Source organism: Bos indicus, chromosome 25 (assembly GCF_029378745.1).
Source record: "Bos indicus isolate NIAB-ARS_2022 breed Sahiwal x Tharparkar chromosome 25, NIAB-ARS_B.indTharparkar_mat_pri_1.0, whole genome shotgun sequence".
Lineage (NCBI taxonomy): Eukaryota > Metazoa > Chordata > Mammalia > Artiodactyla > Bovidae > Bos > Bos indicus.
Window position 1 is genome coordinate 39,998,025 of NC_091784.1, and position 27,943 is coordinate 40,025,967.

Consider the following 27,943-nt stretch of genomic DNA (forward strand, 5'->3'; position numbering starts at 1 on the left):
CAAGGGAGGTCTTATTCTCTCCGTTTTGTTAATGAGCAAACCAAGGCCAGGGAAGGGAAGCCACCCGCCCAGGTCTTGTAGGCATCCCCCTGGGCTGTGAGCAGGGGGCCTGCCAGGGTCTCCCCCTAAGGGCGGGTGTGGGGCAGGAAGGAGGAGGCCTCCCTGTGGGCCGGGGCGGCAGGGGCGTGGCCGGGGTGGGTGTGGTTTCCACCCTGGCAGGCTGGCTGTCCCGCCTGCCTCCCCTGGAGGGACCCCAGTGGAGGGACCCCTGGGCTCCTTTGCCTGCTGCTCTCATCCCTTCTCCGGCTCACTGGCTCATTCCTGTGGTCCTGGGTTGCCTTAAGAGTCCCTGCTCACAGGTCGTGGGGGTCAGGCATGTCCTATCTCAGCCTCAGCATTCTCATCTGTTAAATGGGCACACTGTTCCTCCCGCACGGGGTTGGCTGAGAGTTGATCCCGGCGCCTGTCCAGGGTTGCCGGGGGTCCTTGGAGGTCCTTCTCCAACTGAACCAGGGGTTCCCCCGGGTCCAGGCACTCAGAACCTGAGTCCCCTGCCACCGTGTCATTCTGTGTCCTCTGGAGGTCCCTGCTCCCACACCCGTTCCCCAGCCCCAACTTAGAGCTGCAGATGGGGAGAACCACACCCCCTCGGCTATGGGAAAGATAACGCCCATCTGCCAAGAGTGTAGGTACTCTAGAGGCACCTGGGGTCTCTTTCTCCAGCCTGGAGTCTTGCTGCGTTGACCCAGGCTGGTCCTAAAGTCCAAGGCGCTGGGGTGGGGCAGGGCGGAGGCGGGGAATTCCGGGCGGTGGGCTGGGCGGCGGGGGCCTGCTGGCTGCCTGACGGCCCCCTTCTCTCTGCAGGCGAGGCCTTCTTGGGCAGCTTTGTGGCCGGCGGGATGGGGCCGGCGGCCTCATCCCATGGGAGCCCGGTGCCCCTGCCCTCTGACCTCTCCTTCCGCTCCCCCACCCCCAGCAACCTGCCCATGGTGCAGCTGTGGGCCGCGCACGCCCACGAAGGTAAGGAGCGAGCCGGGCGGGCGGGCCCGGGCCGCTGTCCCCAGCACTCCCCAGCCTGCCCTCTCCCCTTTGCCCCACCGTCACCCCTCCACGCTGTGTGTGGCCTGCGGGGCCCAGCCCTGAGCCTCCGGCCTCCTCTCTGCGCTTCAAGTGCTCAGCGACAACTCCGGCTGCCGCAGGGCCTTCACACGTGCTGCTCCCTTGCAGCCCCTCACCCCAGCTCACGGGCTTGGCTCACCTCCCCCCGCGCGTTCTCCTACTCGCTTGTGACCACACATTTCATCTGTGTGCTTTTTCATGAAATACCTGTCTTCCCAGCCGGCCGAGCTCCTAGGGCCGGGCCTAGTTTGTTCCGCTCACCGCCGTCCCCCTGGCGCGTAGCTCGACAGTAACTGTAACTGTGGGAGCAGTGGGGCCAGGCACCACTGGGCTCTCTTGCTGCCGTTCTGCAGTGACACCCCTAAACGTGGCTGGGGGGTTTGCTGGTTGGCTTCCTGCCGGGCCTCCCTGGAGCCTCAGTTTCCCCTCTGTCACTGAAAGGATGGGCCTGGGGGTCGCCGCGTTCCTCCCTGCCCTGGGGCTTGGGTGGATTTTACACGCTGGGTGCTCACTGGCTCCTGGTGCCTCCTTGGGCATCCTGGGGTGTGCGCCCGGCTCCCAGAAGATCGGGGTCTTGGGAGCAGCTGCTGCAGGTTCAGGCTTTCCTGGGCCTTTCACCGCCCGCTGTCTCCCTGCTTTCTCCTCTGTGCCTCGTCACTGAGCACTTCCGTCACTGTCCTGACTTGTGGGTGCCCCACACAGAGGGGGCCATCCGCCTCTGGGTCTGGGACGCTGGGCAGTCCTTCCGGGCTGGGGTCCCATCTGAGCTTCCTGCTTCCACTAGCCCCGGGGGGTGGGGGTGAGTGAGGTGGGGGCTACCTCTGGTGCCTTGTGCTATCTGCTTGCCCCCCTGCTTTCCCTGGGGCTTCCCAAATGGCGCTAGGGGTAAAGAACCCGCCTGCCAATGCAGGCGACATAAGAGACGCAGGTTCAATACCTGGGTCGGGAAGATCCCTTGGAGGAGGGCATGGCAACCCACTCCAGTGTTCTTGCCTGGAGAATTTCATGGAGAGAGGAGCCTAGCAGGCTACATACAGTCCGGAGGGTTGAAAAGGGTCGGATACAACTAAAGCAACTGAGCTCTGCCTTCCCTGACTCCCTTTTCTCCTTTGCCAACAAATACCAGTAACCATAGTAATGATATCGAATGCGCAGTGTGCTTCCGCTGCACAGCGCGCGGCACAGTGGAACCCTTCATCCTCAGAACAAGCCGTGAGGGAGGGACCGTCATGCCCATTTTACAGATGCAAAAGCAGCAGGGCCAAGCGCTGTTTCAGTGATGAAATGACCCATATCATGTTCCTCATTGTTTTGTGGTGGTCGTCGGCGTCCTTGCCGTGGGGCTGCGGGAGGAGAGGCGGGCCCAGTGTGGCCAGGGATACTCTTGCCTTCCTGGCCTTGGAGGGCGTGGCAAGGGGGCGTGGGGGACCCAAGCCCCTCAGGGATTGCCCGTGGGCCCGGGGTCCTGTATCACCCACAGCCCAGGCTGAGAGGCTGCCCCCCAGGGCCTGCCTGCCTCCTGTATCACGCACAGCCCAGGCTGAGAGGCTGCCCCCCAGGGCCTGCCTGCCTCCCTGCCTTCTGGGCCTCCTTCTCTTGTGTACTCTTTTAGGCCTCTTGTTTCTTTCTCCGTGGCCACTCTTCTGTCTTCTGTGGCCTGTAACTTCCAGCCCTGGTTCTGGGCATCACAGGTGGGAGTGGAGGGGGCTTGAGAGGTTAGGAGGATCCCTGGTAGGAAGAATTCCTTCTTAGCAACACCTGCCTGGGAGACCCAGCAGCTGGAGATTATGCTGGGTAGGCTGAAGTTCAGAGAAGGCAAGCGACCTGCTTGAGTTACACAGGAGAGAAGTTAAACCAGTACACCCTTCAAACAAGGTCCATGTTGGGCTGAGGTTAAGAGCCCTGGTGACCTCAGTTCAAAGGCAGGCTCCTCTTTTAGGGGTGGAGTGGGGAGGGGGCCTTGGGCAAGTGGGCCTTTCTGAGCCTCAGTTTTCTCATCTGTAAAATGGGGACTTTAAGAGTATCTGCCTCATAGAATTTTTTTTTCCTCCCTGAAATGTGAGTGGGAATTGAACAAAGGCAAAGCAGTTGAAAGGGCTTGGCCTCTGATGAGGACTGCCGCCTGCGCCATCATCATCATCATCGCCCTCCCCTGGATCCAATTTGATTCCCTTCCCGGGGGATTCAGGAGTCCCAGGGGCTGCCTGGGACGGGAAGGAGGCCTGGCGTGCCAGGACTGGGAGGGGGCCGTCCTTGCCGTGGGGAGCTGGGGCTAAACCTCCGCTCCCAGCACCAGGGGGTGGGGCTTGGAAGGAGCCCCCTGGGGGGCACAGGGGTCTCAGCTGTGCCTTTCTCTCTTGCAGGCTTCTCCCACCTGCCCAGTGGGCTGTACCCACCCTACCTCCACCTGAGCCACCTGGAGCCCCCCAGCAGCGGGAGCCCCCTCCTCAGCCAGCTGGGTCAGCCCAGCATTTTCGATACCCAGAAAGGTCAGAGGGCAGGAGTGGTGGGGAGACTTGGGGGTGGGCTGTGGAATGGGGTTGGGGGGAACCACTACCCCAGCACTCCAGACTGCACCCTGGCTGTGTTTCCCAAGACTCCAGCCCCAGGCTCCCAGGGCCACCCATGGCCTTCTGGGACCTCCTAGCTACTGGGTCCTCATCTTATCCTATTGGGCCCTCTGCGCAGCTCTTAATTCTGGCCTCTCCCCCTTTCACAGATGAGGAGACTGAGGCTCAGAAAGGTTAGTAGGTGGCCGAGATGAGGTTTCAACTTGTTGTTCATCCATTTCTAGAGCTGTCCTGTCCCAAGCCACACTGCAAGCAGTGCATGTTCCTCCTCTGTGCCTCGGGGTCCAGGGTACCCTTCCCGGCCTCCCTTGGCTCTGGACCAGGCAGTGGGGGCATTGGCTCAGGTCTGCGCTCTTTCTTTGCAGATGGCTTCTACCTGCCCGCCCCGGGGGCTCCGGGCGCCCCGGGCACCCTGCACTCTCATGCGGCCTCCTCCAGGACCCCCGGCGGCCACTCCTCGGGCACCTCGACCAAAGGCGCTTCTCGGGAAGGTCCAGCCAAGGAGAGGACGGGCCGAAGCGGGGAGCCGCCCCCCCTGTTCGGCAAGAAGGACCCGCGGGCCCGGGAAGAGGCGGCTGGGCCGCGCGGTGTGGTGGACCTGACCCAAGAGGCAAGGGCGGAAGGCCGCCAGGACCGAGGGCCCCCACGCCTCCTCGAGCGCTTGTCCCCCTTCCTGGCCGAGCCGGGGCCCCTGCGGGCGCCGGGTTCAGCCACCGCCGAGTCGAAGGGCAAAAACCCGCCGCCGCCACTGTCGCTGAGCCTCTGCAACGGCACCGGCACGGGGGACGTGGGGCTCCCCGCACTAATAGCCGAGGGGTCCCGCGGCACCAAGGACATTGCGCGCCAGGACGAGAGCGCGCGGCTGCGGCGCGCAGAGGCCCTGCTACCTGGGCCCTGCCCGTGCCCCTCGCCACTCCCGCCGCCGCCACCGCCGCCAAGCAAGGGTCCGCCTGCGCCCTCTGCCGCCTCCGGGGCCTTCGCCGCGCCGCAACCCGCCCCCACTGGCGTCTACACCATCTTCCCCGCGGCGGCCTCGCGGGAGCCGGGCCGCGAGCACCGCGTGGTGGCACCCACCTTCGTGCCTTCCGTGGAGGCCTTCGACGAGCGCCCGGGGCCCATCCAGATCGCGTCGCAGGCGCGTGACTCCCGGGCCCGGGAGCGCGAGGTGGGCCGGCCTGGGGTCCTGCAGGGCCCGCCCGGGTCTCCGCGGCCACCCCCGGACCGGCCTGAGAGCCTCCGGGAGAAGAGCTCCGTGATCCGCTCCCTCAAGCGGCCGCCGCCCGCCGACGCCCCACCGGCGCGGGCCGCACGCGCCTCCCCGGACCCCCGGGCCTACCTCCCCGCCAAGGAGCTGCTCAAGCCCGAGGCTGAGCCCCGGCCCTGCGAGCGCGCCCTGCGTGGCCCCGCTGCCACCGCCGCCTCCCAGCAGGCCGCCAAGCTTTTCGGCCTGGAGCCCGGGCGGCCGCCCCCGCCCGCCGGCCCTGAGCATAAGTGGAAACCTTTCGAGCTGGGCAACTTCGCCACCACGCAGATGGCCGTGCTGGCCGCGCAGCACCACCACGCCAGCCGCGCCGAGGAGGAGGCCGCCGCCGCCGCCTCCAAGAAGGCCTACCTGGACCCCGGGGGTGCGCTGCCCCGCGCTGTGGCCACCTGCGCCAGGCCAGGTGCCGACATCCATGCCGCGGCCCACGGGCCTGGAGAGGCCTCCGCCATGCAGAGCCTCATCAAGTACAGCGGCAGCTTCGCCCGCGAGGCCGTGACCGTGCGCCCAGGCGGCTGTGGCAAGAAGAGCCCCTTCGGAGGCCTGGGCACCATGAAACCCGAGCCGGCGCCCACAGCTGCCCCGCGCGCCCAGACGCGCCTCCCGCACCCGGGGGGCCCTGCAGCATCCAGCGGCCGACAGCTGAAGCGTGACCCGGAGAGGCCCGAGAGCGCCAAGGCCTTCGGCCGCGAGGGCTCCGGGGCCCAGGGTGAGGCGGAAGTGCGACACCCGCCTGTGGGCATTGCTGTGGCCGTGGCCCGGCAGAAGGACAGTGGCGGCAGTGGCCGGCTGGCACCTGGGCTGGCGGACCAGGAGCGGTCCCTGTCGCTGAGCAACGTTAAAGGTGAGTCCTGGGTCCCACCCCCACCCCCTGCACCTTTAATTCCCCTTCACCTCCCCACCTCTGCGCTCCTTTCTGCTTGCCCCCCCCCGCCACACACACACACTCTTCCCTCCCAACCGGCCTGGTTCTCTATTTGTCCTTTATTCCCCTTGTGGGCTATGACTGCTATTTAGGGTTTATTGCTTCTTCTGTTACGCACGTAGAAGAATGTGTAAAATGCAGGAAAGGAGAGGGAAGTAAAGGGACCGTTAGATTTGTTTCCATGACCCTGAACACCTAGAGATCTGCCAGATTCATTTTCCCATCTGATCTGCAGAGCTCCCCTTGCACTGTGATCTTGGGTTCTGCTTTTTTTTTTTTGCCCAGGTAAGTAGGCTCTTGCTGTTGGAAACTATAAGTAGCGGTTTTGATGGCCCCTGTTGTTCTGTCCAGAGCACTCACCATAGCTACCTTTGCCATTCCCTAGTGGCGTTTCAGCTTTCGCTCTGATGTTTTTGTGTTTAGGAAGTGGCTCTGAATATTTTTGTGCATTGCGCCTCCCTGATATTTTGAGTCATTTTCTAAGAATAGATTCCGACGAATAGATTAGCTTTAAGCTTTCAATTCTAAGTCCTTGAGGGAGGTAATCGTGCCTTACTTACCTAGTTCTGTGTTCCCAATACCTAGCGTGGGGCCTGGCGCATAGTAGGTGTCTGATACGTGGGGGAATGGGTGACTGAGTGTGACCGCTGGAAGCCAGGGACCCCCGGCGTCCCTGTGGTATCGACAATGGATGCCTTTGTGACTTCTTAGGTGGTTAGAGATTTCTTTATGTTTGTTTGAACTCTTTCATTTTAGACTACTCAGAGTTGTGTTTTACTAAAAAAACAAATGTCCTTAAGCTGGGTAGGGAGTAATGGTACATTTCTCTTAATTACTGGTGAAGCTGAATATCTTGTCCGAAGGGGGTTGATTGGTTACATTTAGTTTTGTCCCTTGCATATTTTCCCAGTTGGATTCCTTCCTGGAATTTTGCATAGTTGATACTTACGGCATTTTGGTTGGAACTCTGGGCTTGGGCTGCCCAGAGAGAGCCCAAGTGAAAGTGAAGTCGCTCAGTTGTGTCCGACTCTTTGCGACCCCATGGACTGTAGCCTGCCAGGCTCCTCTGTCCATGGGATTTTCCAGACAAGGGTACTGGAGTGGGTTGCTATTTCCTTCTCCAGGGGATCTTCCCAACCCAGGGATCGTAATCAGGTCTCCCGCATTGCGGGCAGATGCTTTACCATCTGAGCCACCAGGGAAGCAAAGAGAGAGCCCAGCGTTGAGCCAAAGGCCCCACCTGCAGGTTGGGCGCCGAGGCCGCTCTGCTACCCCAGGTGCGTCAGTGTGTGGAGGTGCGGGCATGGCCGGCCGGGGCCAGAGCCCTGGAAGGCTCAGAGCCGGTGACGCTCAGGGAGCCTTTGTTAAAGGACCGACTGAAGCCGTGGATCTGCGTGGAGCACCCTGCCTGGAGCCAGAGGCTGCCCTCAGACCCCAGGAGCTCACGAGGCCTTGCCTTACTTAGTCTGCAGTCGAGAGTCTGGGTGTCATCCCTTGGCTTGGAGGTGGCTGGGTGGCTGGTGGACAAGCCCTCTTACTAGGTAGATCCTTCTGGGAGAGAAAAGACCTTTTGGGGGTCCTTTTTGTAGAAGAATGCTCATGAGAAACGATCCCTCCTGCTGGGATCACTTCCTGATACCTAGCTTGCCTGTCTCTGCCCCAGGGATCTGCGTCTATGGTTGTGACTGTGTGTGCACGAATGTGTCTGAGGGAATGTGTGTGTGTGTAAGAGTATAGGTGAGAATGTGTCAGAGAGTGTAGGTGAGAATCTGTGTGTTTAAGTGTGTGTATGTGAGAATGTTTGTGTATGAGGGAACGTGTGTGAGAGAGAGAATGTGCATGAGGAGACGTGAGTGTGAGAATGTGTATGAGGAAATGTGTGTGTGTGAGTGTATGAGGAAATGTGTGTGTGTGTGAGAATGTATGAGGGCATGTGTTTGTAAGAGAGTATAGGTGAGAATGTGTAAGAGTGTAGATGAGAATGTGCGTGTGTGTGTGTGAGAGAATGTGTATGAGGAAATGTGTGTATGTGTGAGTGTAGGTGGGAATGTGTCAGAGAGTGTAGGTGAGAATGTGTGTGTGTATGAGTGTAGGTGAGAATGTGTGTGTGTAAGAATGTGTATGAGGGAATGTGTGTGTGAGAATGCGTATGAGAGAATGTGTATGAGGGAATGTGTGTGTGAGAGTGTAGGTGAGAATGTGTGTGTGTAAGAATGTGTATGAAGAAATGTGTGTGTGAGAATGCGTATGAGAGAATGTGTATGAGGGAATGTGTATGTGAGAATGTGTATGAGGAAATGTGTGTGAGTGTAGGTGAGAATGTGTGTGTGTAAGAATGTGTATGAAGGAATGTGTGTGTGAGAATGCGTATGAGAATGTGTATGAGGGAATGTGTGTGTGAGAATGCATATGAGAATGTGTATGAGGAAATTGTGTGAGAGTGTAGGTGAGAATGTGTGTGTGTAAGAATGTGTATGAGGGAATGTGTGTGTGAGTGTGTATGTGAGAATGTGTATGAGGAAATGTGTGTGAGAGTGTAGGTGAAAATGTGTGTGTGTGAGAATGTGTATGAAGAAATGTGTGTGTGTGTAAGAGAGTGTAGGTGAGAATGTGTCAGAGTGTAGGTGAGAATGTGTGTGTGTAAGAATGTGTATGAAGGAATGTGTGTGTGAGAATGCATATGAGGGAATGTGTGTGTGAGTGTGTATGTGAGAATGTGTGTGAGGAAATGTGTGTGTGTGAGTGTATGAGGAAATGTGTGTGTGTGTGAGAATGTATGAGGGCATGTGTTTGTAAGAGAGTATAGGTGAGAATGTGTAAGAGTGTAGATGAGAATGTGCGTGTGTGTGTGTGAGAGAATGTGTATGAGGGAATGTGTGTGAGAGTGTAGGTGAGAATGTGTGTGTGTAAGAATGTATGAGGGAATGTGTGTGTGAGAATGCGTATGAGAGAATGTGTATGAGGGAATGTGTGTGTGAGTGTGTATGTGAGAATGTGTATGAGGAAATGTGTGTGAGAGTGTAGGTGAGAATGTGTGTGTGTGAGAATGTGTATGAAGAAATGTGTGTGTGTGTGTAAGAGAGTGTAGGTGAGAATGTGTCAGAGTGTAGGTGAGAATGTGTGTGTGTGAGAATGTGTATGAAGGAATGTGTATGTGAGAATGCGTATGAGAGAATGCGTATGAGAGAATGTGTATGAGGGAATGTGTGTGTGAGTGTGTATGTGAGAATGTGTATGAGGGAATGTGTGTGTGAGAATGCGTATGAGAGAATGCGTATGAGAGAATGCGTATGAGAGAATGCGTATGAAGAAAAGTGTGTGTGTGTGTAAGAGAGTGTAGGTGAGAATGTGTCAGAGAGTGTAGGTGAGAATGTGTGTGTTTAAGCGTGCGTATGAGTGTGAGAGTGAGTGGGAGCCGAGAGCAAGGAGGGGACAGTCTGGGGACGCAGCTTTCAGGAATCTTGGGGCTGAGGCTGTTTTCCTGTTTCCTGACTACAGTTGGAAAGTAGGTGATTGGAACCTTGATGTGAAAAAAGGTGAAAATGTTGATTGCTCAGTCGTGTCTGACACTTTGCGACCCCATGGACTGTATAGCCCACCAGGCTCCTCTGTCCCTAGGATTCTCCAGGCAAGAACACTGGTGTGGGTTGCCATTCCTGACCCGGGGTGGAACCAGGGTCTCCTGCATTGCAGGCAGATTTTTTTTTACTGACTGAGCCACCAACTTTCCTCAAAGAGAAGTCCCCTTAAGAAGTGGGTTTTCCCCTACTCTGGATGGCCTCAAGGGAGGAAGGAGCTGGCACCACTCTGACTGAACCGTAGTTGTCAGCCGGGCACTGCTGGGTCCTCCAGCCTCCTGGCTCCTCCTGGGGAGTGAGCCCTTTCCCTGGCAGTGGGTTCAAGTCTAGGCTCTGCCTCTTGCAGCGGTGTGCCCTTGAACCAGAGGCCTAAGCCCCCCGAGCCCTGGTGTCCACGTTCACTGCGTGGCGCTAGGAGGGCTGCCTCATTCCCTGGCGCCAGGTGGGCTGATGGGCACGCAGTAGGTGCTTCATACACGGGTCTACCTTTTCTCTGCTCATATTCAGAGTCTTCAAGGCTCAGAGTTTCTGCCCTAAGCCTGAGATCTTTTTTGAGAAATGTCCCGAGTGGGCTCATTCAGGGTCTGGTCTGGCTACTGGGATCTCGGACCCTGAGATGGATGAAGGATGGGCCTCGTGTACGCCTGTGAGCTCCAGACAGCGGGCCCGATGCTCGAGAGGCCAGCAGACCAGCACTGTCCCTGCCATTTAGCCGGGGGCGGGTGCAGGCAGGCCCACATAGCCCTGGCCAGCGTCTCCTCCCACAGCCCCCCAGCGGAGGATCTGTTCATCCCCCAGCTTCCAGACGGGAGAGCAGGGCCTGTGGAGGTGGAGTGACACACCCTGGGTCACTCGGGCTAGAACAGGCGGGCTGAGCTTGAACCTGAAGCCCAGGGCTGTGCCTCCCGCCTCTCCCCCTTGCCTGTTGTCAACTCTGTGGTGGTGTAAAACTGGGGACCAGATCTGGGGGGCTGTGATGGTGCTCCCTGAACCCTGCTCCACTGTCCATGTCACCCAGCAGAGCCGGGGTCGCACTGGCTGTAAGCTGTGGTGTTGACCCCAGACTTGAACGGGCATGGGGTCAGCCGGAGCTGTGGAAATGTGCAGATGGGAGTCCAGGAGGAGGTTGCCATGGCAACCGGGCCTCAGCCTGGGCAATAATGGCTGGGATTAGAGGCTATGACCCACGGAGAAGCTGTCACTGCTGGGGACGCGGGCCCCGGGGCGGGGCTGCAGACAGGCAATGGCTGTGGGGCTGCCGTTTCCCTGGCGCTCACCCTGTGCAGGCTCTCTGCTTGGGGGCCGTGCACCTGCATGGGGGGGCGGCCGGACAACTCACTCAGACCCCAGTGCCAGCTGGGCCCCTCCTCAGCAGTCAGGAGTGTGACCTGGGCAGTGCCTCTACCTGTCTGTGCCCGGTTTCCTCATCTGAGGTGGCTGGTGTGAGGGCTGGAAGTCCTCTCCTGGGTTGATGACTGGATAAATGTGTGCACGGAGCGGCCCTCGGACCCTGCTGGGCACAGGCGTGGCTTGAAAATCACCAGAGCTCAGGCCTCGAGGGCTGGGGAGGAGGGGGTCTTCTGTGTGTGTGGGACCTTGGGCTTGGCTCCCCTCTGCCCCACACATGTGCCTCCTGGAGGAACTGGCCCCCGCCAACCTGAGCTCAGCAGAGACAAGCCAAGGGCCCTCTTGGTTTGCTTGTTCGCAGGCGGTTTTCAAAGCCTTAGTCAGGTCACGTCTCATCCCTGCTCAGCACTTCCTCTGGCTTCTCCTTTCACCTTGGACGGAGTCTCAACCACATTCCCTTCCACGGCCCACAAGGCCCTGAGTGCGGTCTGCACCCCGCCCTTCCCCTGCCTGCTTTCTTCCTTGGCATTCCCACCCTGATGAGGCAGGCACACTCCTGCCTGAGGGCCTCTGCACCTGCTGCTTGTTCTCTCTGCATCGCCCTCTAGATGTTCTCACGAGTTCGTTCATTTGCACTCCCCATGTATATGCTGAGTGCCTTCCTGTGTCAGGCGTTGTGTAAGGGGAGAGGTAGATACCTCGGAGTGGGACTGCTCAAGCCAGAGCAGTGCACTGTCTGATGGAGGAGACGGACGATGAATAACCACCAGGCAGAGTGGCTGTGTGATGTTCTCAGTGTAGTGAGGGAGACAAATAAGGGAGCATGATAGAGGAGAGGTGGTCTGGGAGGGCTTCCTGGAGGAGGTAGCATACGAGCTGAGGTCTTCCTGGGGAGACTGAGTACTGCAGGGGCCGGGCACGAGCACTCTAGGTAGAGGGAACAGTGTGGCCCTGAGTCGGCTGGGGGTGCACTGGACAGGACAGCTGGGCGGCCTGGCACTCGGTAGGAGGGACAGGGTGAGCAGGGGTTAGAGGGAACAGTTGACGCAGGAGGTCGGGGTGGTGCCCGGGCTGCGGTGGTGGAGGGCATGTCACATTTCTTTGGACACCAGCTGAATTTGGAGGGAGCGGTCTGGGGCTCTGGCCTGAGGGACCCTGCAGGTGGTGGCTTCTCCAAGCTGGGCTGGCCTGCGTGCGGGCTTCTGGTGGGGCCTGCAGTGGGAAGCCCCTGAGGCCTGTGCAGTGACCACCAGGGCGGTGGAGAGGAGTCAGGCCTGAGGACTGAGCTCTTGGGGACAGGCCACACTCCAGGCACGTGACCCTTCTGGGAGCACCAGGAGCTCTTTGCCAAAGCCTGTCCCCCAGTGCAGCGTGGCCCCGTAGATGGAGGGCCCTTGGGGTGTCTGTGGGCCTGGGAGGCCCTCCCCTGGGAGAAGGCGTGTGCTCTGGTTTCTCAGTCCAGCCGCAGGACTCTGAGTGGCCCTGCCCAGAAGTGTGGCCGCCCTTTAGGGCCTCATTCCTGAGGTGGGGCCTGTGAGGAGGGCCCCTTCCAGCCCTTGGTGAAGGGGGTGGGCGGGAGGGTGGGCGCAGGGTACCCTTTGACTTGGGAACCGCACTGACTCTGGCGGCCTGGGTATCCTGGCTGGGTCTCACCTTCTCTCCCACCGCCCACCTTTCCCCTCTGCTTCCCGGCCTCCTGCCACGAGCTGGGCACAGTCATGGGGCCTGGGCGCTGGCACAAACAGAGGGTCTGCTCTGGCCCTGTGTGGAGTGAGGTGGTGGGCGGCCTGGGACTCGCGTCTGTGACCCACAGGGGCCAGATGGGAAAGACTTCTTCACTCATTCTCACCCCGCCTGCCTAGTGCCCCAGCTCACTGGTTCTTCTCTCCTTAACCGTGCATGCAGCTTCCTCGTTGCCCCAGGGGCTTCTGGAACCTCCTGGGCCTGCCCCTGGTCCCCCCCAGCCCGTCTCCAGCTGTCTTTTGAGGCGTATCCCTTCCCCGACCTGCTTGGTCCATCGGGCATATGGGCTCATGGCTGTTCCTCCCTGCCCACTCGCCTCCTGTTCCCAGCGGTGGGCTCCCACCTTCCTGAAAGGAAAGCTCCTCCTGGGGAACAGTTCTCAGGAGGTCTTTGGGAGTTCCTGGTGTTGAGGGTGCAGGAGGGAAGAAACGAGGGGAGAAGCCAACGGCAGTATGCCAGGTTGGATCCCTGCCCCCAGGGGCTGTGTGGGGCTGCGGGGCCTGCTGGTGGATCCTGGAGAGGGGACCGGGACACTTGTCTGCAGCAGAGTAGTAAATGACAAGGTCCACGTGCTGGCGGGCCTGAGGGCGGCTTCCTCCCTGAGCGCATCTCTGGAGCTCCAGGTGGGTGGACGCTGGCCCCAGGGCAGCTGATCCTAGGGAAGGAATTAGTCCAGCCTCAGTGGGTTTCTTTTTTATTTTTGGTTGCTGCACATGGACTTAATCTTGAGTTGTTACTACTGGGGGCTTCTCTCTAGTTGAAGCACACCGACCTCTTGCTGCTGTCGCCTCTCTTGTTGCAGAGCACGGACTCTAGTGTGCACGTGGGCTCGGTAGTTGGGGCTCTTGGGCTCTGGAGCATAAGGGCTCAGTAGCTGTGGTGCAAGGGCTTCGCTGCCTGGTGCCATGTGGGATCTGCCCGGCCCAGGGATAAAACCCATGTCCCCCGTGTTGGCAGGTGTATTCTTTACCTCTGAACCACCAGCAAAGTCCTTGGTTTCTCTTTTGAGAAAAGTCTCGGCTGCTGGCTGAGTGGTCTCTGCCGCTAGTGGCCGTACCTGCCTCCTGGGCCCTGGCCTGCCTCCGCAACTGTGCACGCTCTAAATTTTGGCTCATGGTGTAGAAGATAACCCGGGGATGAGGGGCTGGGGAAGGTGGCGAGCGAGGAGGGCTGAGCTCTTGTGCAATTGGTCAGGGCTTTGGGAGGGGTGGAGAGCCCAGGGGAGGTGCAGCGGGACCAGCTGTGGGGGGCTGGGGGTGCCTCCTGGGCACCAGGGCCGAGATGGGCCAGTTGGGGGGCAGCTCCCCCTCCAGTCGCCACCCCCCCGTCCCGCCCCACGCACGTAGGGTTCTCCAGTTTCAGTTTTCCGACTTGATTTTGAAGAGACCAGCCACACGTGTGCAACCGCCGCAACCATGGCGGGGCCTCCGGGTGGCGGCTGGCTCCCTGTGACCCGGGCTTGGCTCCGCGTCTGCATAGCAACCGCGTTTTTGGGTTGTGGCTTTCCCTCGTCTTGACCCGCCCCCAGCACCTACCTTTCCGGCACTAAAGGAGGAACCCTGTCCGCGAGTGCTGCTCGGTTCATCCTGGGTTACGGCACCATCTGTTTTACAATGTTTTCCTGCAGCTTCCCGGTTACCTGGGAGAGTTACAGGTGGGCTCTATGAGGGTGGTGGAGGGTCGTTTCTGGGCGCAGAGGACGTCTGGCCAGGGTGAGGGACCCGCTCAGATGCTGAGGGCTTGCTGGGGGCTCTGAGTCGGGCTCACTTCCTGCCCTCCCACCCACCCAGGGCACGGCCGAGCCGACGAGGACTGTGGCGATGACCGGGCCAGGCACCGCGAGGAGAGGCTGCTGGGGGCGCGGCTGGACCGAGACCAGGAGAAGCTGCTCAGGTGAGGCCTGGGGGGCCCCCTGGGGTGGGGTGGGTGGCCCTACGTGGGCGTAGGGTGGTCCTGAGCGTGTGGGACCCCTCCCGAGGAAGGCCCGGGGCCCCTTCTGGTGAGCCCCAGCCAGCTTTTCTGCCCCTGGGTGCCGAGCAGTGGCTTGATGTCCACCGGTCCCTTGGGGCGCCCCTTTTTTTGTCCCCCTCGTCCTGGGGCCGTCCCAGACTCACCGATGCCTCCACTCCCCTTCCAGAGAAAGCAAGGAGCTGGCAGACCTGGCCCGCCTGCACCCCACCAGCTGTGCTGCCAACGGCCTGAACCCCAACCTCATGGTGACCGGGGGCCCGGCGCTGGCGGGCTCCGGTCGCTGGTCCGCCGACCCTGCGGCCCACCTGGCCACTCACCCCTGGCTGCCCCGCTCGGGTAGCACATCCATGTGGCTCGCTGGACACCCCTATGGTGAGTGGGGGGTGGGGATAGCGGAGGCCTGAGTGTCTCCGTTGGAGCACGGTGCCGGGGGCTGGTGTAGGGTGGGACCCCTCCTTTCATCCCCGTAGTTCACCTCTCTTGCTTGTCCGGAGTGGGAAAGTGTTAGTTGCCCAGTCGTGTCCGACTCTTGTGACCCTGTGGACTGTAGCCCGCCAGGCTCCCTTGTCCATGGGATTTCCCAGGCAAAAATACGGGAATGGGGTTGTCATTTCTTTCTCTGGGGGATCTTCCCGACCCAGGGATTGAACCCAGGTCTCCTGCATTGCAGGCAGATTCTTTGCCATTTGAACCTCCAGGGAAGCCCAAGCAGGATCATTATTGATGGCCCTAGCCTCGTGGGGTTCTCTGCCAGGCCTGTTGGTGGACAGTGGTCAGAAGGGGTGATGGGGGAGGGTTCACAGCCAGCCAGCTCTTATCCTTGGCTTCCTCCGTGAAGACCCAGGAAGAGAAGGGGAGTGGGGAGTGGCCCCCAGCACTGACTTGGGCCTGGGTCTCTCCTAGGCTTGGGCCCCCCTTCTCTGCACCAGGGCATGACGCCTGCCTTTCCGCCTGGCCTGGGGGGCTCCCTGCCTTCAGCCTACCAGTTTGTCAGGGACCCCCAGTCGGGCCAGCTGGTGGTCATTCCCAGCGACCACCTGCCTCACTTTGGTAAGTGGTGGTCGGTGGTTGGGGGCAGGGGCTGTGATGGCCTCATACAGTGAGATTGTTTCAAATGCCATGGGCCTCCTGTGGTGGGGAGGGGGTGTCCACGCCGCAGAATGGGGTGGGGGTGTCACGGAGCCACAAGGGTCCTTGTTCTGATGAGTTCCTACCCAGAAAGCCCATGTGGAGAACCCAGGCAGGGCTGCCCGGGGCCTGGACTCCGCCTTGGTGCCCCCAGCCCTCAGGAATCCAGTTTGCAGAGCACTGGGTGTAGCGGGAGGAGGTGTGGAGTTGCCATGTTGGCCACTCCCACTGTGTGGCCTCGGGGCCCCCAGGAAGCACCCAGAGGCCCAGCTGAGCCCGTTCCACCCCTGTGAGCACGCAGTCCCTCTCTGGGCCTCGGCTTCCCTGTCTGTGAAGGGGGGTGACAGGAGTTGGGAGCTGGGTGCAGCCTTACGGTCTTCTTGCCCACAGCGGAGCTGATGGAGCGGGCCGCCGTGCCGCCCCTCTGGCCCGCCCTGTACCCGCCGGGCCGCAGCTCCCTGCACCACGCCCAGCAGCTGCAGCTCTTCTCGCAGCAGCACTTCCTGCGGCAGCAGGAATTCCTCTACCTGCAGCAGCAGGCGGCCCAGGCCCTGGAGCTGCAGAGGAGCGCCCAGCTAGTGGTGAGTTGGGGTGGGGGCCGTGGAGACCCTTCCCGGAGCCCCGTCCCATTGACGGCGAGGCAGAGGGGTCAGCCGGCAGACAGTCCAGTTCTGGACTGGGAGGGAGAAATGAGAGGCTGGTGGTCAGGGAGGGCCCCCCGATGGAGGTGACGTCTGTCCAGAGACCTGAAGAAGTCGGTTGTGGAGGAGCCCTCTGGCCAGAGGGGATGGGGTGAGCAAGCCCGAGAGGCAGACAGAGCCTGGCAGGGTTGGGGAGCCATGGGGAAACCAAGGCAGGAGAGGTGGCCCCTCCTGTGGATGGGAGGTGTTTGCCTGGGAGCTGAGGGGATCCCAGTGGGCTCCTGGCGTCTCCTGAGCCCCGCCTGGCCCGGCCGGGCACTGGGCGGCCTGGGCCTCCCTCTCGGCCAGGGCTGGCCTCTGCCCGCGTTGCTGGTCCCGTAAGATGGCGACACTCGGTGTCCCCCCGTGTGGGTGGACTCCCCGAAGCCCACAGCCCTCCTGCCTTCTCGAAGGCGTTCCTGGGCGCTTGTCCTCTGCCCGGCCGCGTCTCTCCTTTTTCGTGCGGCAGCCGCTCTGAAGGAGTCACAGGACGACGTACGGAGAAAGGGGCCTGGTTTTGAAGCTTTTAGTTCTGCCGTGCCTGACTGAGTGCCTTCGGGCGAGTGAATTCACCTCTGTGGGCTCCAGGTTTCCTCCTGTGGAAATGGAGCGGCTGTAATTTCTGTGTCATCGAGTTCTTTATTGAGATTTCACAGCGGTGAGGGTGGGGGGCTTGGAGCCCTTCTTCATGGTGTTTTTGTGTACGGGCAGCCCGCTGGGCCTGGGCTGATTTTGAGCCGTTTCCTCACAGCCCAGGAGGCTCATTGTCGGAGATGTTTGAGACCTCGCTGTGATAAGGCAGGAGAGGGCTCTCAGGTAGTGAATCCTCCATGCAGGCAGCTGTCCTCGGCCCATGGTGGAGCCAGGGGTGGGACAGTCCTGCGTCTTCAGGGGCCTCTCACCTCTGCCTGGCCCCCCGCGCTCTGTCTCTGGGGGTCCTAGGGGAGGGTCAGGGTCTAGACCAGAGGTTCCCCCAGCCCCGTGTGTTGGAATTCTACAAGGAATGCTGTGCTTGTTACGCGAGCCGGGACGGAATGTCCATCTCAGGCAGGGTCCTGCAGCCGCCCACCCTGCCTGGCATTCTCTGTGGGCTGGGGGGAGCCTGGGGGGACGGGGCCGGTGCTGGGTGATGGCTCCTGCTGCACTGACCCTGCCTGCCGGCCCCCTCCACAGCAGGAGCGGCTGAAGGCCCAGGAACAGCGGGCAGAGATGGAGGAGAAGGTGAGCAAGCGCAGCCTGGAGGCCGCGGGCAAGGCCGGCCTGGGCGCTGCGGGCCCGGGGCTGTTGCCGCGGAAGCCCCCTGGCCTGAGCACCGGCCCCACGGGCACCTATGGCAAGGCCATGAGCCCGCCGCCTTCTCCCCGCGCGTCCCCTGTGGCTGCCCTGAAGGCCAAGGTCATTCAGAAGCTGGAGGACGTGTCCAAGCCGCCCGCCTACGCGTACCCTGCCACGCCCAGCTCCCACCCCAGCAGCCCGCCGCCCGCCTCCCCACCACCCACCCCAGGGATCGCCCGCAAGGAGGAGGCCCCCGAGAACGTCGTGGAGAAGAAGGACTTAGAGCTGGAGAAGGAAGCCCCCAGCCCCTTCCAGGCCTTGTTCTCAGGTAAGAGCCGGTGAAACGGGTGTCCCGGACACCACTCACTCATTGGTTCAGCCGCTCGTTCCTTTCCCTGTTGAGCGCCTGCCATGTTGGCTCCGCCAGGAAGTTCCTTCTGGTGTTTTGACCAAAGCGGTACGCGGCCTGCTGCCAAGCTCTGGAACGAACCGTCTGCCCTCGTCTCTCTAGTCTTCCCTCGGTTGGAGGGTCAGGGGAAACGGGTGTAATGTTAGAATTAGGTCCTGAGTTCAGAAGGCCTTGTTCTGAGCATTGAACAGAGCAACGCCTGTGAGGTATTCAGCACCGCCTGACAACAACAGTACCTTCCGGGTCAGACCCCCGCCCACGTGCGGCGTGCGTGCACGCACGTGCCTTCTTCCCGTGTCCTGTGTCCATGGGGACACGCAGTGGGTGGCCTCGACGGGGCCTGAGGCTTGTGTTCCTCGTCCCATGCGAGGACGTGAGTTCGAATTCCAGAGTTCAGATTTCAGCCTGTGGGATGCTGTGTGTGGTCTCGGGCCGGTGGCGTCCCTCTTTGGGGAGAGCTGATGTCTTGCTAACGGTCGAGTCAAGTGTGGAGCACGGGCCAGGCTGCGGTGCGGTGGGGGTGCTCCGTGTATCTCTCTCCCCTTGTTGGTTCCTGTTCAGCCCTTACTGCTTGTGCCCCCCCCACCGCCCCCTGGACGGAGCCTGATGCTGCAGAGTCAGCTGCACACCACCCTGCTCTCCGGGAGATTATACTTTGTGGTGGGGGGAGGTCGGAGGTAAAAAGGTGGGGCGGCACAGTGTTACTGTCAGCGTCTGAACAACTTGAACTTCCCGACTCTGCTGAAGAAGAGGTGGGGCTGGTGGATTCTTGAGGGACGGATGGCAGAGTCCGCCGGGCTGGGTGGGGACCATTTAGGGTCTTTTTTCTTTTTAATAACTTCATTTATTTTGGTTGTGCTGGGTCTTCGTTGCTGCGCAGGGCTTTGCCCTAGTTGTGGGGAGCGGGGGCTACCCTGTTGCGGTGCACGTGCTTCCCTCGTTGCGGAGCACGGGCCCTAGGGCGCGTGGGCTTTGGTCGTTCCGGCTCCCCTGCCCTGGAGCCCGGGACCGGTAGTTGCGGTCCATGGACTTAGTTGCTCTGTGTCATGTGGGGTCTTCCCAGAGCAGGGATCGAACCTGTGTCTCCTGCACTGGCAGGTGGTTTTTTTACCACTAAGTCACCAGGGAAGCCCCTTGTTTAGGATCCTATTACCAGGTTCTTCTGGTCCAGCTTTGTGCCAGATGCTGAGATTAGGGGCACCAGAGACCAAAGCTTCTGCCTTTGAGACCCGAAGACCCTTGGGGACTGCAGGGTGGCCATTTTTTTCTCTCTGGGGCTCAGATGTGCAGAGACGCCCTGGGGTTCGTCAGGTGCCATTGGGAAGGGCCTCCAGCCCTGCAGGGCGGCTGAGGAGAGAGGGTGGTGGGCAGGTGGGTGTTGACGGGGACACAGTTGTCGCACAGGGCCAGAGGGGCCCCCACTGACCTGCGTATCCTCTGCAGATATCCCAGCCCGGTACCCGTTTCAAGCTCTGCCACCGCACTATGGCAGGCCCTACCCATTCCTGCTGCAGCCCACGGCGGCTGCTGACGCCGACGGCCTGGCCCCCGACGTGCCGCTCCCAGCCGACGGGCCCGAGCGCCTGGCGCTCTCCCCTGAGGACAAGCCCCTGCGCCTGTCCCCATCCAAGGTCCCAGAGCCGCTGCGTGAGGTCCCGGACGAAGAGCCGCTGGTGGAGCGGGAGGTGAAGGCGGAGGTGGAGGACATGGACGAAGAGCCCGCCCAGCTGCCCTCACTGGAGTCCCCACTGACGCTGCCCCCCGAGGACGCCCTGGCAGCCCCGAGCCCGGCGGGAGGCCTGCTGGAGGCCCAGGCACTGAGTGCCAGCGGCCAGGGGCCGGAGGAGCCCCCCGGGTGCCCGGACTTTGCTGAAGGGGCCGAGGCACGGGTCGATTCGCCGGGCCTGACAGAGTCCTGTGCAGCCGCCCCGGACTTGGGGCCGCGGCTGACGCCAGAGCCGCTGGTGGAGGCCAAGGAGGAGCCAGTGGAGGTGCCCGTGGACATGCCCGTGGCCGTGCCTGCACCCTTGGCGGAGGTGGTGCCCGGCGAGGAGGACCTGGCCCAGACGGCCCCGAGTGAGCCCCGACCCAGCCTGGAACTGCCGGACTGTGACGTGCCCGCTGGGGAGGGCGAGTGCCCAAGACTAGAGGCCCCCGAGGCCGGCCCTGTGCCCGGCGGTACCTGCTTCCTGGAGGAGGCAGGCTCTGAGGAGTTCCTGCCCAGCCTGGAGGACCCGCTGGCCGGCATGAACGCCCTGGCGGCTGCCGCAGAGCTGCCGCAGGCCCGGCCCCTGCCCTCCCCAGGCACTGGAGCCCCGGCCCTGGAGACGCTGGAGGCCGCGCAGAGCCTCGTCCTGGAGCAGAGCTTCCTGCACGGCATCACCTTGCTAAGTGAGATCGCCGAGCTGGAGCTGGAGAAGAGGAGCCAGGAGGCAGCAGGTGAGGCTTCTGGGGGCTGCTCTCCCCTCCTTGGCCTATTTTTTAATTGTTATTTATTTTTGGCTGTGCCACCAGGCTTGTTGGGATCTCAGTTCCCCGACCAGAGCACAGAGTCCTAACCACTAGGCCACTGGGAAATTCGTGCTTTTTCCCTTCCTATAAAAAACAAAAACAAAAACATATATTTTTTTAAGTGGGATTTTTAAAGTTTCAGAATCTCTAGAATATGGTTTGTTTCTCATCACTTTTTTTCCCCTTTGTGAATTAGTTTTTAAAAATTGTAAAATACACGTACCGTAAATTTTACTGCTTTAACTGTTTGGTTTTTCGGCTGTGCTAGGTTTTCATCGTGTGGGTTTCTTCCAGTTACAGCAAGCGGGAACTGCTCTCTAGTTGCAGAGCGCGGCCTTCTTGCTGCAGTGGCTTCTCTGGGTGCCGAGCACAGGGCCTGGGGCGCTTGGGCTTCAAGAGGTGCAGCTCCAGGCTCTATAGTTGTACGGGCTTAGTTACTCCGGGGCATGTGGTATCTTCCTGGATCAGGAATGGAGCCCGTGTCTCCTGCATTGGCAGGCAGATTCTTTACCACTGAGACACCAGGGAAGCCCCGCCTTAACCATTTTTAAATGTACAGGGCGGTGATATGTAGTCACATTGTCGTGCAACCAGGTTTCTTAGTGGTGAAATTTCTCCTTGTTCTGTCAGTGGTGAATTAGCGGGATGCTTTGCACTAGGAGTGACCAAGACTCACTGGCCTAGAAAACGTCGGGGAAATTTTATTGGCTTGTGGAATCACAATATGTCAGTAATGAGGTAATGTTTCAGGTATGGCTGGATCCAGGTGCTCAAACCAAGTCAAGTCATCAGGAGTTCTTTTTTCCCTCTTCCCTGTCCCTCCCTCTCATAGTTTCCCTGCTTTCTATTGGCTTCATTCAGGGTGGGTCCACTTTCCTCGTGGGGGTCACTGGTACTTCCTCCCAAGCCCAGGGGCCCATGGACTGTAGCCAGCATACACACAGAAGAGGCCACCTCTCTCCTGGTAGCTCTGGCGGAGATGCTGTGATACACTCATTGGTTGGCTGACTGTGGTTCATGCTTTTTGCAGAAGCAAAGTCTGTATCCCAGGAGATGGGATGGACTGGGCTGATCCTGCCCAGCCCTGGATGGGGGAGCAGTCACTTCCAGGATGTAGGTGTGTGTGTGTAGGTGGGTGGTTATCCTCAGAAGGAATGGAGTGCCTTCAGCAGAAAGAAAGTGTCTTCAGTGAATTCTGGGCTGGCACAAAAGCACTGATGTTCAACATAGAAATCGAAGTGCTCCAAGAAATATGTAAAGAGCCAAAGAGTCAGGCGCAGCCTTGCCAGTCTGCAGTCCAGCCAGAACACTCGCGGGGGCGGGTGGCGCTCAGCTGCGGGGAGGTCGTAAGAGTAGTTCCGGGTGTTCAGCTGTATTTCCTCTAGAACATCTTCTACTTGTTCTAGAAGTAGGAGTTTCTATAATTAAGACCGTTTTGAAGCAATGTTTTGTTACCTGCCTTTTCCACCTTGTTGTTGTTCTGTCGCTACGTTGTGTCCGATTCTTTGTCCGATTCATTGTGACGCCGTGGACTGCAGCACGCCAGGCCTCCCTGTCCATCACCAACTCCCAGAGCTTGCTCCAACTCATGTCCATCGAGCCGGTGATGTCATCCAACCATCTCATCTTCTCTTCCTTCAACCCCTTCTCCTTCTGCCTTCAATCTTTCCCAGCATCAGGGTCTTTTCCAATGAGTCAGCTCTTTGCATCAGGTGGCCAAAGTATTGGAGCTTCAGCTTCAGCATCAGTCCTTCCAGTGAATATTCAGGGTTGATTTCCTTTAGGTTGGACTGGTTTGATCTCTTTGCTGTCCAAGGGACTCTCAAGCACTCTCAAGTCTTCTCCAGCACCCCAGTTTAAAAGCATCAGTTCTTTAGCACTTAGCCTTCTTTTTCCCTTAGTATATCCTTTATTAAACATTTCAAAACTGTGCGTTCTTAAACATTTTTTTGGAACTACGCAGTTTTCTGGCCAGTGGAGGCTCCAGACTTCAGTTGACCCAATCCTCAATTGTCAGGCATTTTAATTTGCCTTCTTTTCTATAATTTTCTTCCCTTCCTTTTGCTGTTGTAAGTAATGTGATGATTACTCTTGGAGAAAAATCTTTGTCCACACCTCTGCTTTCCTAGGGGTTTGTTCCCAGGAGTGGAATTGCTGGGTCAGAACCAGATCTTTTTCGTCATCAGGGTCCAACGCCCCCTTTCCTGGAAGCTTGGACGAGTGACACGTCCTTCCCCGCAGGCGTCTGTTGTTTTGTGGGGTTTTTTCTTTTCTTGGTTGCTGTGCTCGGGCTTTTCTCCCGTTGCAGGGGGTGGGGGGCTGCTCTTTGTTGCAGCGCTCGGGCTTCTCGCTGCGGTGTCCTCTCTTGATGCCGAGAAGGAGCTCTAGGCGAACAGCCTTCAGTAATTGTGGCGCACGAGCCTAGCTGCTCTGCAGCACGTGGGATCTTCCTGGACCGGGGATTGAACCTGTGTCCCCTGCATTGGCAGGTGGATTCTTAACCACTGGATCACCAGGGGGAGTCCTGTTGTTCAAGTTCATTGTTTCTTTTCTTTCATTTAAATAGTTTAGTACAAATTTCCCACCCCCACCCCCAGAAGACAAACCTCTCTTGATCCTGCCAACTGGTGGGTTTTCAGTGGGGACCACACAGGCCAAGGGGCCTCTGGGAAGGAGAAGGCCGAGGATGGGTCACCAGGTTTGGGGGCTTCTGCCTGCTCTTGCCCGTCTTCACGCTGCTGCCTGATTCATGTATTCATTTAGCTCCTCCTGTACTCCCGGCAGTATTGTGTACCAGCAGTGAACCAGGCTCTCCACGTGCAGCCCTCAGCACTGTTGGGGTGACAAGCGGGAGGCCCAAACAGTCGGGGGGGGACAGGGCAGGGGTGGGAAGGTGGTCTCCCATAGCAGATGGCCAGGGAAGCCCCTCTCAATAGGTGGGGGAGGGAGATTCTTCAGGGGAAAGCCATGCCAGGCTCAAGGAAGAACAAATGCAAAGGCCCTGGGGTGACTGTTTGCCCCAGGGTAGAGCAAAGGTGAGGAGGCCAGGGGCGGGAGGGGAGCCCCGAGGGGAGAGTGGGTGCTGGGAAGTGGGGTCATTGTTGGGGTCAACTTTTACTCACTTGGAGTGAAATGAGAGGCCGCTGGAAGGAGGATTTGCGTTGCAGTGATAGGATCAGACCTCACTGAGGTCTCTTTGGGGGCTGTGTGGGGGCTGATGCTGGGGTGGGGAGACCCAGTAGAGGCTCCCATCTGCATCCAGGCCCAGGGTGGCGAGGGGCGCACAGGTGCGGGCAGGTGGGTTCTGGGTGGAAGTTGGAGCTGGCAGGCTTTGTGAAGGGACTGCAGTTGGGTGTGTAAGGACGAGGCTGAGGCTTTTGACCCGAGTTGCTGGAAGAGAAGAAAGGTTTCTGAAGTGGGGAAGCAGTGGGAGGGGCGCATTCAGGGGGAGCCCAGTGGCCGGCGTGGACACGGATGCTCCTGGTGGTGCCCTGCAGTGCCCTCGGCACTCTGCAGTGCAGGTCTGCTGGCCTGAGCGTGGGCTCTGTGATCCCGGGGTGGGGGCCGGCGTCGGGCTGGAGCAGGTGCTTGGAGGCGCCGGCGTGCAGGGGAGGGCCTGGGGGCCCTTTGCCTCCAACGGTCATGGACGGACCCTAAGCATCAGTGCCCTGCCAAGGGCCCACAGGCCTGGGCCGCGAGTGGTCCAGGGCTCCAGCTTGCCCCGCGGCCCCATCACTTCCTGGCGCCACTGGCCCCCCCGCTTCCCCACTCCTGCCCCACGCAGCCACCTGTGGGCAGCAAGCACGGGTGTCCCAAGGCGAGCAGCCGTCCTTCCCGCCCTCCGGCACCGTAGTCTCTGTGATGGACGCCTGGTCCCGTGGAGGTTCCAGTGAGTGTTGGCCTGGTTCCCAGGTCACCTCTGTGTTGGTACAGCCGCAGGGCTGGGGTATTAGCTCGGGCTGCTGTAATAAACATACAAGCGCGGTGGGGCGGGGGGCAGGGGGACGAGTCTTGAGTAACAAGAGTATGTGTTCTCATGACTCGAGAGGCTGGGCGTTCTAGATCCAGGTGTCAGCAGGGTTGGGTTGGTTCCTCCTGAGGCATCTCTCCTCCGCAGACCTGTGGACAGCCACCTTTTCCCTGTGGAATTCTTCCACGTGTGTCTGTGTAGCCAAACGTCCCCTTTTATGATGATGCAGTCTTGCTGGATCAGACATCGCCCACCCTGACACCCTCGTGTTAACTTGTCCCCTCTTGAAAGGCTCTGCCTTCCGAGCTGTGACGGTGTTAGGGCTTTCCATGTGGACTTGGGGGCACGCAGCTGCTGCCCTCTGGCCACCAGGCTCCCCTCTGTGTCCTGGGGACCCCAGCGAGGCTGGTGCATTGGAGAGTGAAGCAGGTGATGGAGTCACTGTGTGATCTCCTCTGATGAAGCAGCTCTCCCCTGCCTTACCCAGCGACTGAGAAGCTTACGGCTCGGAGGACCTCGAAGGGACTGGGGTGGGGTGTGTCACCTGGGGCGTGGGCCACGTGCTTCAGTCTAGTGCCAGCGCTTGAGGCTGGTGGGGTTCACTGCTTTGAGGCCTCAGTGTCTGTCCCAAAGACACAGAAGACCAGAAGCAGGGGCTCTCACCTCAGCACGGGTGACGTGTGGTTGTGACTCGAGGGGAGCACTGCTGACACCTGGTGGTGAAGGCGAGGACGCCTCTCAGTGTCCCAGGATGATGCCCAAGAGCCGCCCTGCAGCAGAGACTCGAGCCATGGCCATGTGAATGGCGCCTGGGGTCAGAAGCCCTGATCTGGGCGATACACTTGTTAAGGTTGAAGTTAGGGAGTTCTGCACGTTGGTTGTAAGCAATATACTTTTCCGGCACTTCCCGGGTGGTCCAGTGGCTTAGACTCCGCGCTCCCAATGCAGGGGGACTGCGTTTGATTCCTGGACAGGGAAGTAGATCCCATGTGCCCCGACTAAGAGCTGGCATGCCACAACTAAAAGTTCTGCATGCCACAAGGAAGATGGAAGGTTCTGCGTGCCACAACTAAGACCCAGTGCAGCTAAGTTAATAAATACTTTTAAAAGCTCTCTCTTTTAAAAAGAGAACATACTTTTCCCCTCAGATACACACAGACCGTTCTCAAAAATTGATCATGTTACATCACAAAGGAAACATCAGTTGGAAAATGAAAACTCATGTTATTTTGGTAGAAAGACTGTGGAAAAATAGGTTCTCAGGTACCACCGTTGAGATCCTGAGTTGCTGCAGCGTTTCTGAAGGGCAGTCGGAATATTCATGAGAGATAAACGCACACACCTTGATCATGTTAATTGCACAGACAGGAATTTTCCGGAGACAGTGCCTGTCTGTTCACTACAAAAAAAAAAAACAAAAAAATCTGGAGCCACCTGAATGCCATCAGCAGGGGATTGTTTAGGTAAATTAAAGCTTATTGATCCGAGAGAAAACTAGGCTGCTGTTACTCAGTTTCGCTGCATAAAATTGCTGATATTCTAGTGGTTCTGACTTACAGAAATGGCACTTTCTGTTCGGGTTCAAGCTATAGCATGCATGCGTATTTTTGTGCTAATGGGAAAACACGTTGAGTAGCAACGAGCAGAGGGTGATGTGGTGTGTATTGATGGGTGCCGATTTCTGCTTGTGAAACTTGAGGACTTCCCTGGTGGCTCAGATGGTAAAGCGTCTCTCTACAATGTGGGAGACCCAGGTTCAATCCCTGGGTCGGGAAGATCCCCTGGAGAAGGAAATGGCAATCCACTCCAGTACTATTGCCTGGGAAATCCCATGGACAGAAGAGCCTGGTAGGCTACAGTCCATGGGGGTCGCAGAGTCGGACATGACTGAGCAACTTCACTTTCACTTTCTGCTTGTGAAGGATGCCTGGGTGTTACCCATGTTTGAATGTGTGTAAAAGTTTCTGGAACCACCTACCACGCAGTGTCTGCAGAGGCATCCTCTGGGAGGGGCCTGGTGGTGGGAGGAAGAAGTCTTGTGTTTCATGACACTTCTTTGCTTGGTTTGTGGTTTTTATCATGTGCACATGTGACTTTCGCAATTTACAGAACTTATCATGGGGTTATTTTTTTTCTGATGGTGAAAACCACGCATAGTCCTTGTGGAAGATTTTCAGGACAGATAAGCAGAAAGAGAGTTGCCTTGTTAGGGCGTGGCTCTGCCGTTCTCTGGTGACCGCCTGCGCGTCTGAGTGGACGTGCTGTGAAGGACAGGACCCTGGCCTGTGTCCTCTTCCCAGGTAGGGATCTGAGGAGGGTCGCCGAGGTGCTCGTGAGCCCGGCCCCCAGAGCGTGGGCTCACTTGCCTCCTCCCGCAGGTGCAGAGCGGGGCCCGCCCGTGCGGCCCTCGCTGGAGAGCCTCCTGGCGGCCAGCAGCCACGTGCTGAAGGAGGTGCTGGACGGCCCCTTCGTGGATCCGCTCAAGAACCTGCGGCTTCCACGTGAGCTGAACCCCAACAAGAAGTACAGCTGGATGCAGAAGAAGGATGAGCGGGTGAGGCGTCCCGGGCGTGGCTTGGGGGAGCGGGCTGGGCGGAGGACGGGGTGTGCCCAGAGAGGCCGCCTGGCCTGGGCCTTGGCAGGCTGCACGCTTGGGGGAACCTGTTGCACTCCCAGCTTCCACCACCACCTTGTGGGGTGGTCCCCGGCGAGTTGTCTCCTCTTCCCTGGCCTCAGTGTACCACATGATCACGTGTCAAGGGTGTGTCCCGTGGGCAACAGCTTGGGGGCTCAAAGAGAGCAGATGTGCGTGTGACAGATGCCAGCCCTGCCCGAGAGGCACTTGCGGGCCACCTCAGCCTGGACACGGCCCTGCAGGGTTGGCTTTCCGGTCCCTGGCGTGCACACGGGGAGTCTCGGTGAGGGTGGCGTCCCTGCTGTGAGACCCCGCACTCACCCGCCACTCCCCGCAGATGTATGCCATGAAGTCCTCCCTGGAGAGCATGGACGCTATGGAGCTGGACTTCCGGATGCGGCTGGCAGAGGTGCAGCGCCAGTATAAGGAGAAGCAGCGTGAGCTGGTGAAGCTGCAGCGGCGCCGCGATTCCGAGTGAGTGCGACCCGCCGCCCGCGGCCGGGCTCTGTAGGCGCCGCGCTCAGGAGGTCCGCCGTGCAGGCCGCCAGGTGTGCGTGGCCCCGAGTGACGTGTGCGCTCCGTGCGCCCCCTTCTCCGCGCCCCACCCCACCCCCGGGTTCACAGCCCAGCGTGTGATTCTCTTTAAGGGACAGGCGCGAGGAACCCCATAGAAGCTTGGCACGCAGAGGCCCTGGCAGGCCGCGGAAACGGACCCACGCCCTGAGCGCCCTGTCGCCCCCCCGCAAGAGAGGGAAGAGCCGCATCCATAGCGGAAAGTAAGGCTGGCCCCTCGGTGGGTCGGGGACTGGCACAGAGCTCGG

The 27,943-nt window shown here is 59.6% G+C and overlaps 1 protein-coding gene across 5 annotated transcripts in view; it reads left to right on the top strand.

Moving 5' to 3' along the window:
• The window catches only part of TNRC18 (trinucleotide repeat containing 18), an 84,282-nt gene that overhangs the window by 21,016 nt on the left and 35,323 nt on the right, over positions 1–27,943 (top strand). The window contains exons 3-14 of one of the 5 annotated variants that reach the window (XM_070780248.1): positions 865–1,020; positions 3,483–3,608; positions 4,055–5,794; positions 14,334–14,436; positions 14,681–14,886; positions 15,418–15,564; positions 16,033–16,223; positions 17,496–17,925; positions 19,450–20,445; positions 26,866–27,041; positions 27,460–27,596; positions 27,770–27,898. In XM_070780248.1, coding sequence (XP_070636349.1) covers positions 865–1,020; positions 3,483–3,608; positions 4,055–5,794; positions 14,334–14,436; positions 14,681–14,886; positions 15,418–15,564; positions 16,033–16,223; positions 17,496–17,925; positions 19,450–20,445; positions 26,866–27,041; positions 27,460–27,596; positions 27,770–27,898 — 4,537 coding nt within the window. The remainder of the gene's footprint in view (positions 1–864; positions 1,021–3,482; positions 3,609–4,054; positions 5,795–14,333; positions 14,437–14,680; positions 14,887–15,417; positions 15,565–16,032; positions 16,224–17,495; positions 17,926–19,449; positions 20,446–26,865; positions 27,042–27,459; positions 27,597–27,769; positions 27,899–27,943) is intronic. The other 4 variants (XM_070780249.1, XM_070780250.1, XM_070780252.1 and 1 more) reach the window with 4 other exon arrangements.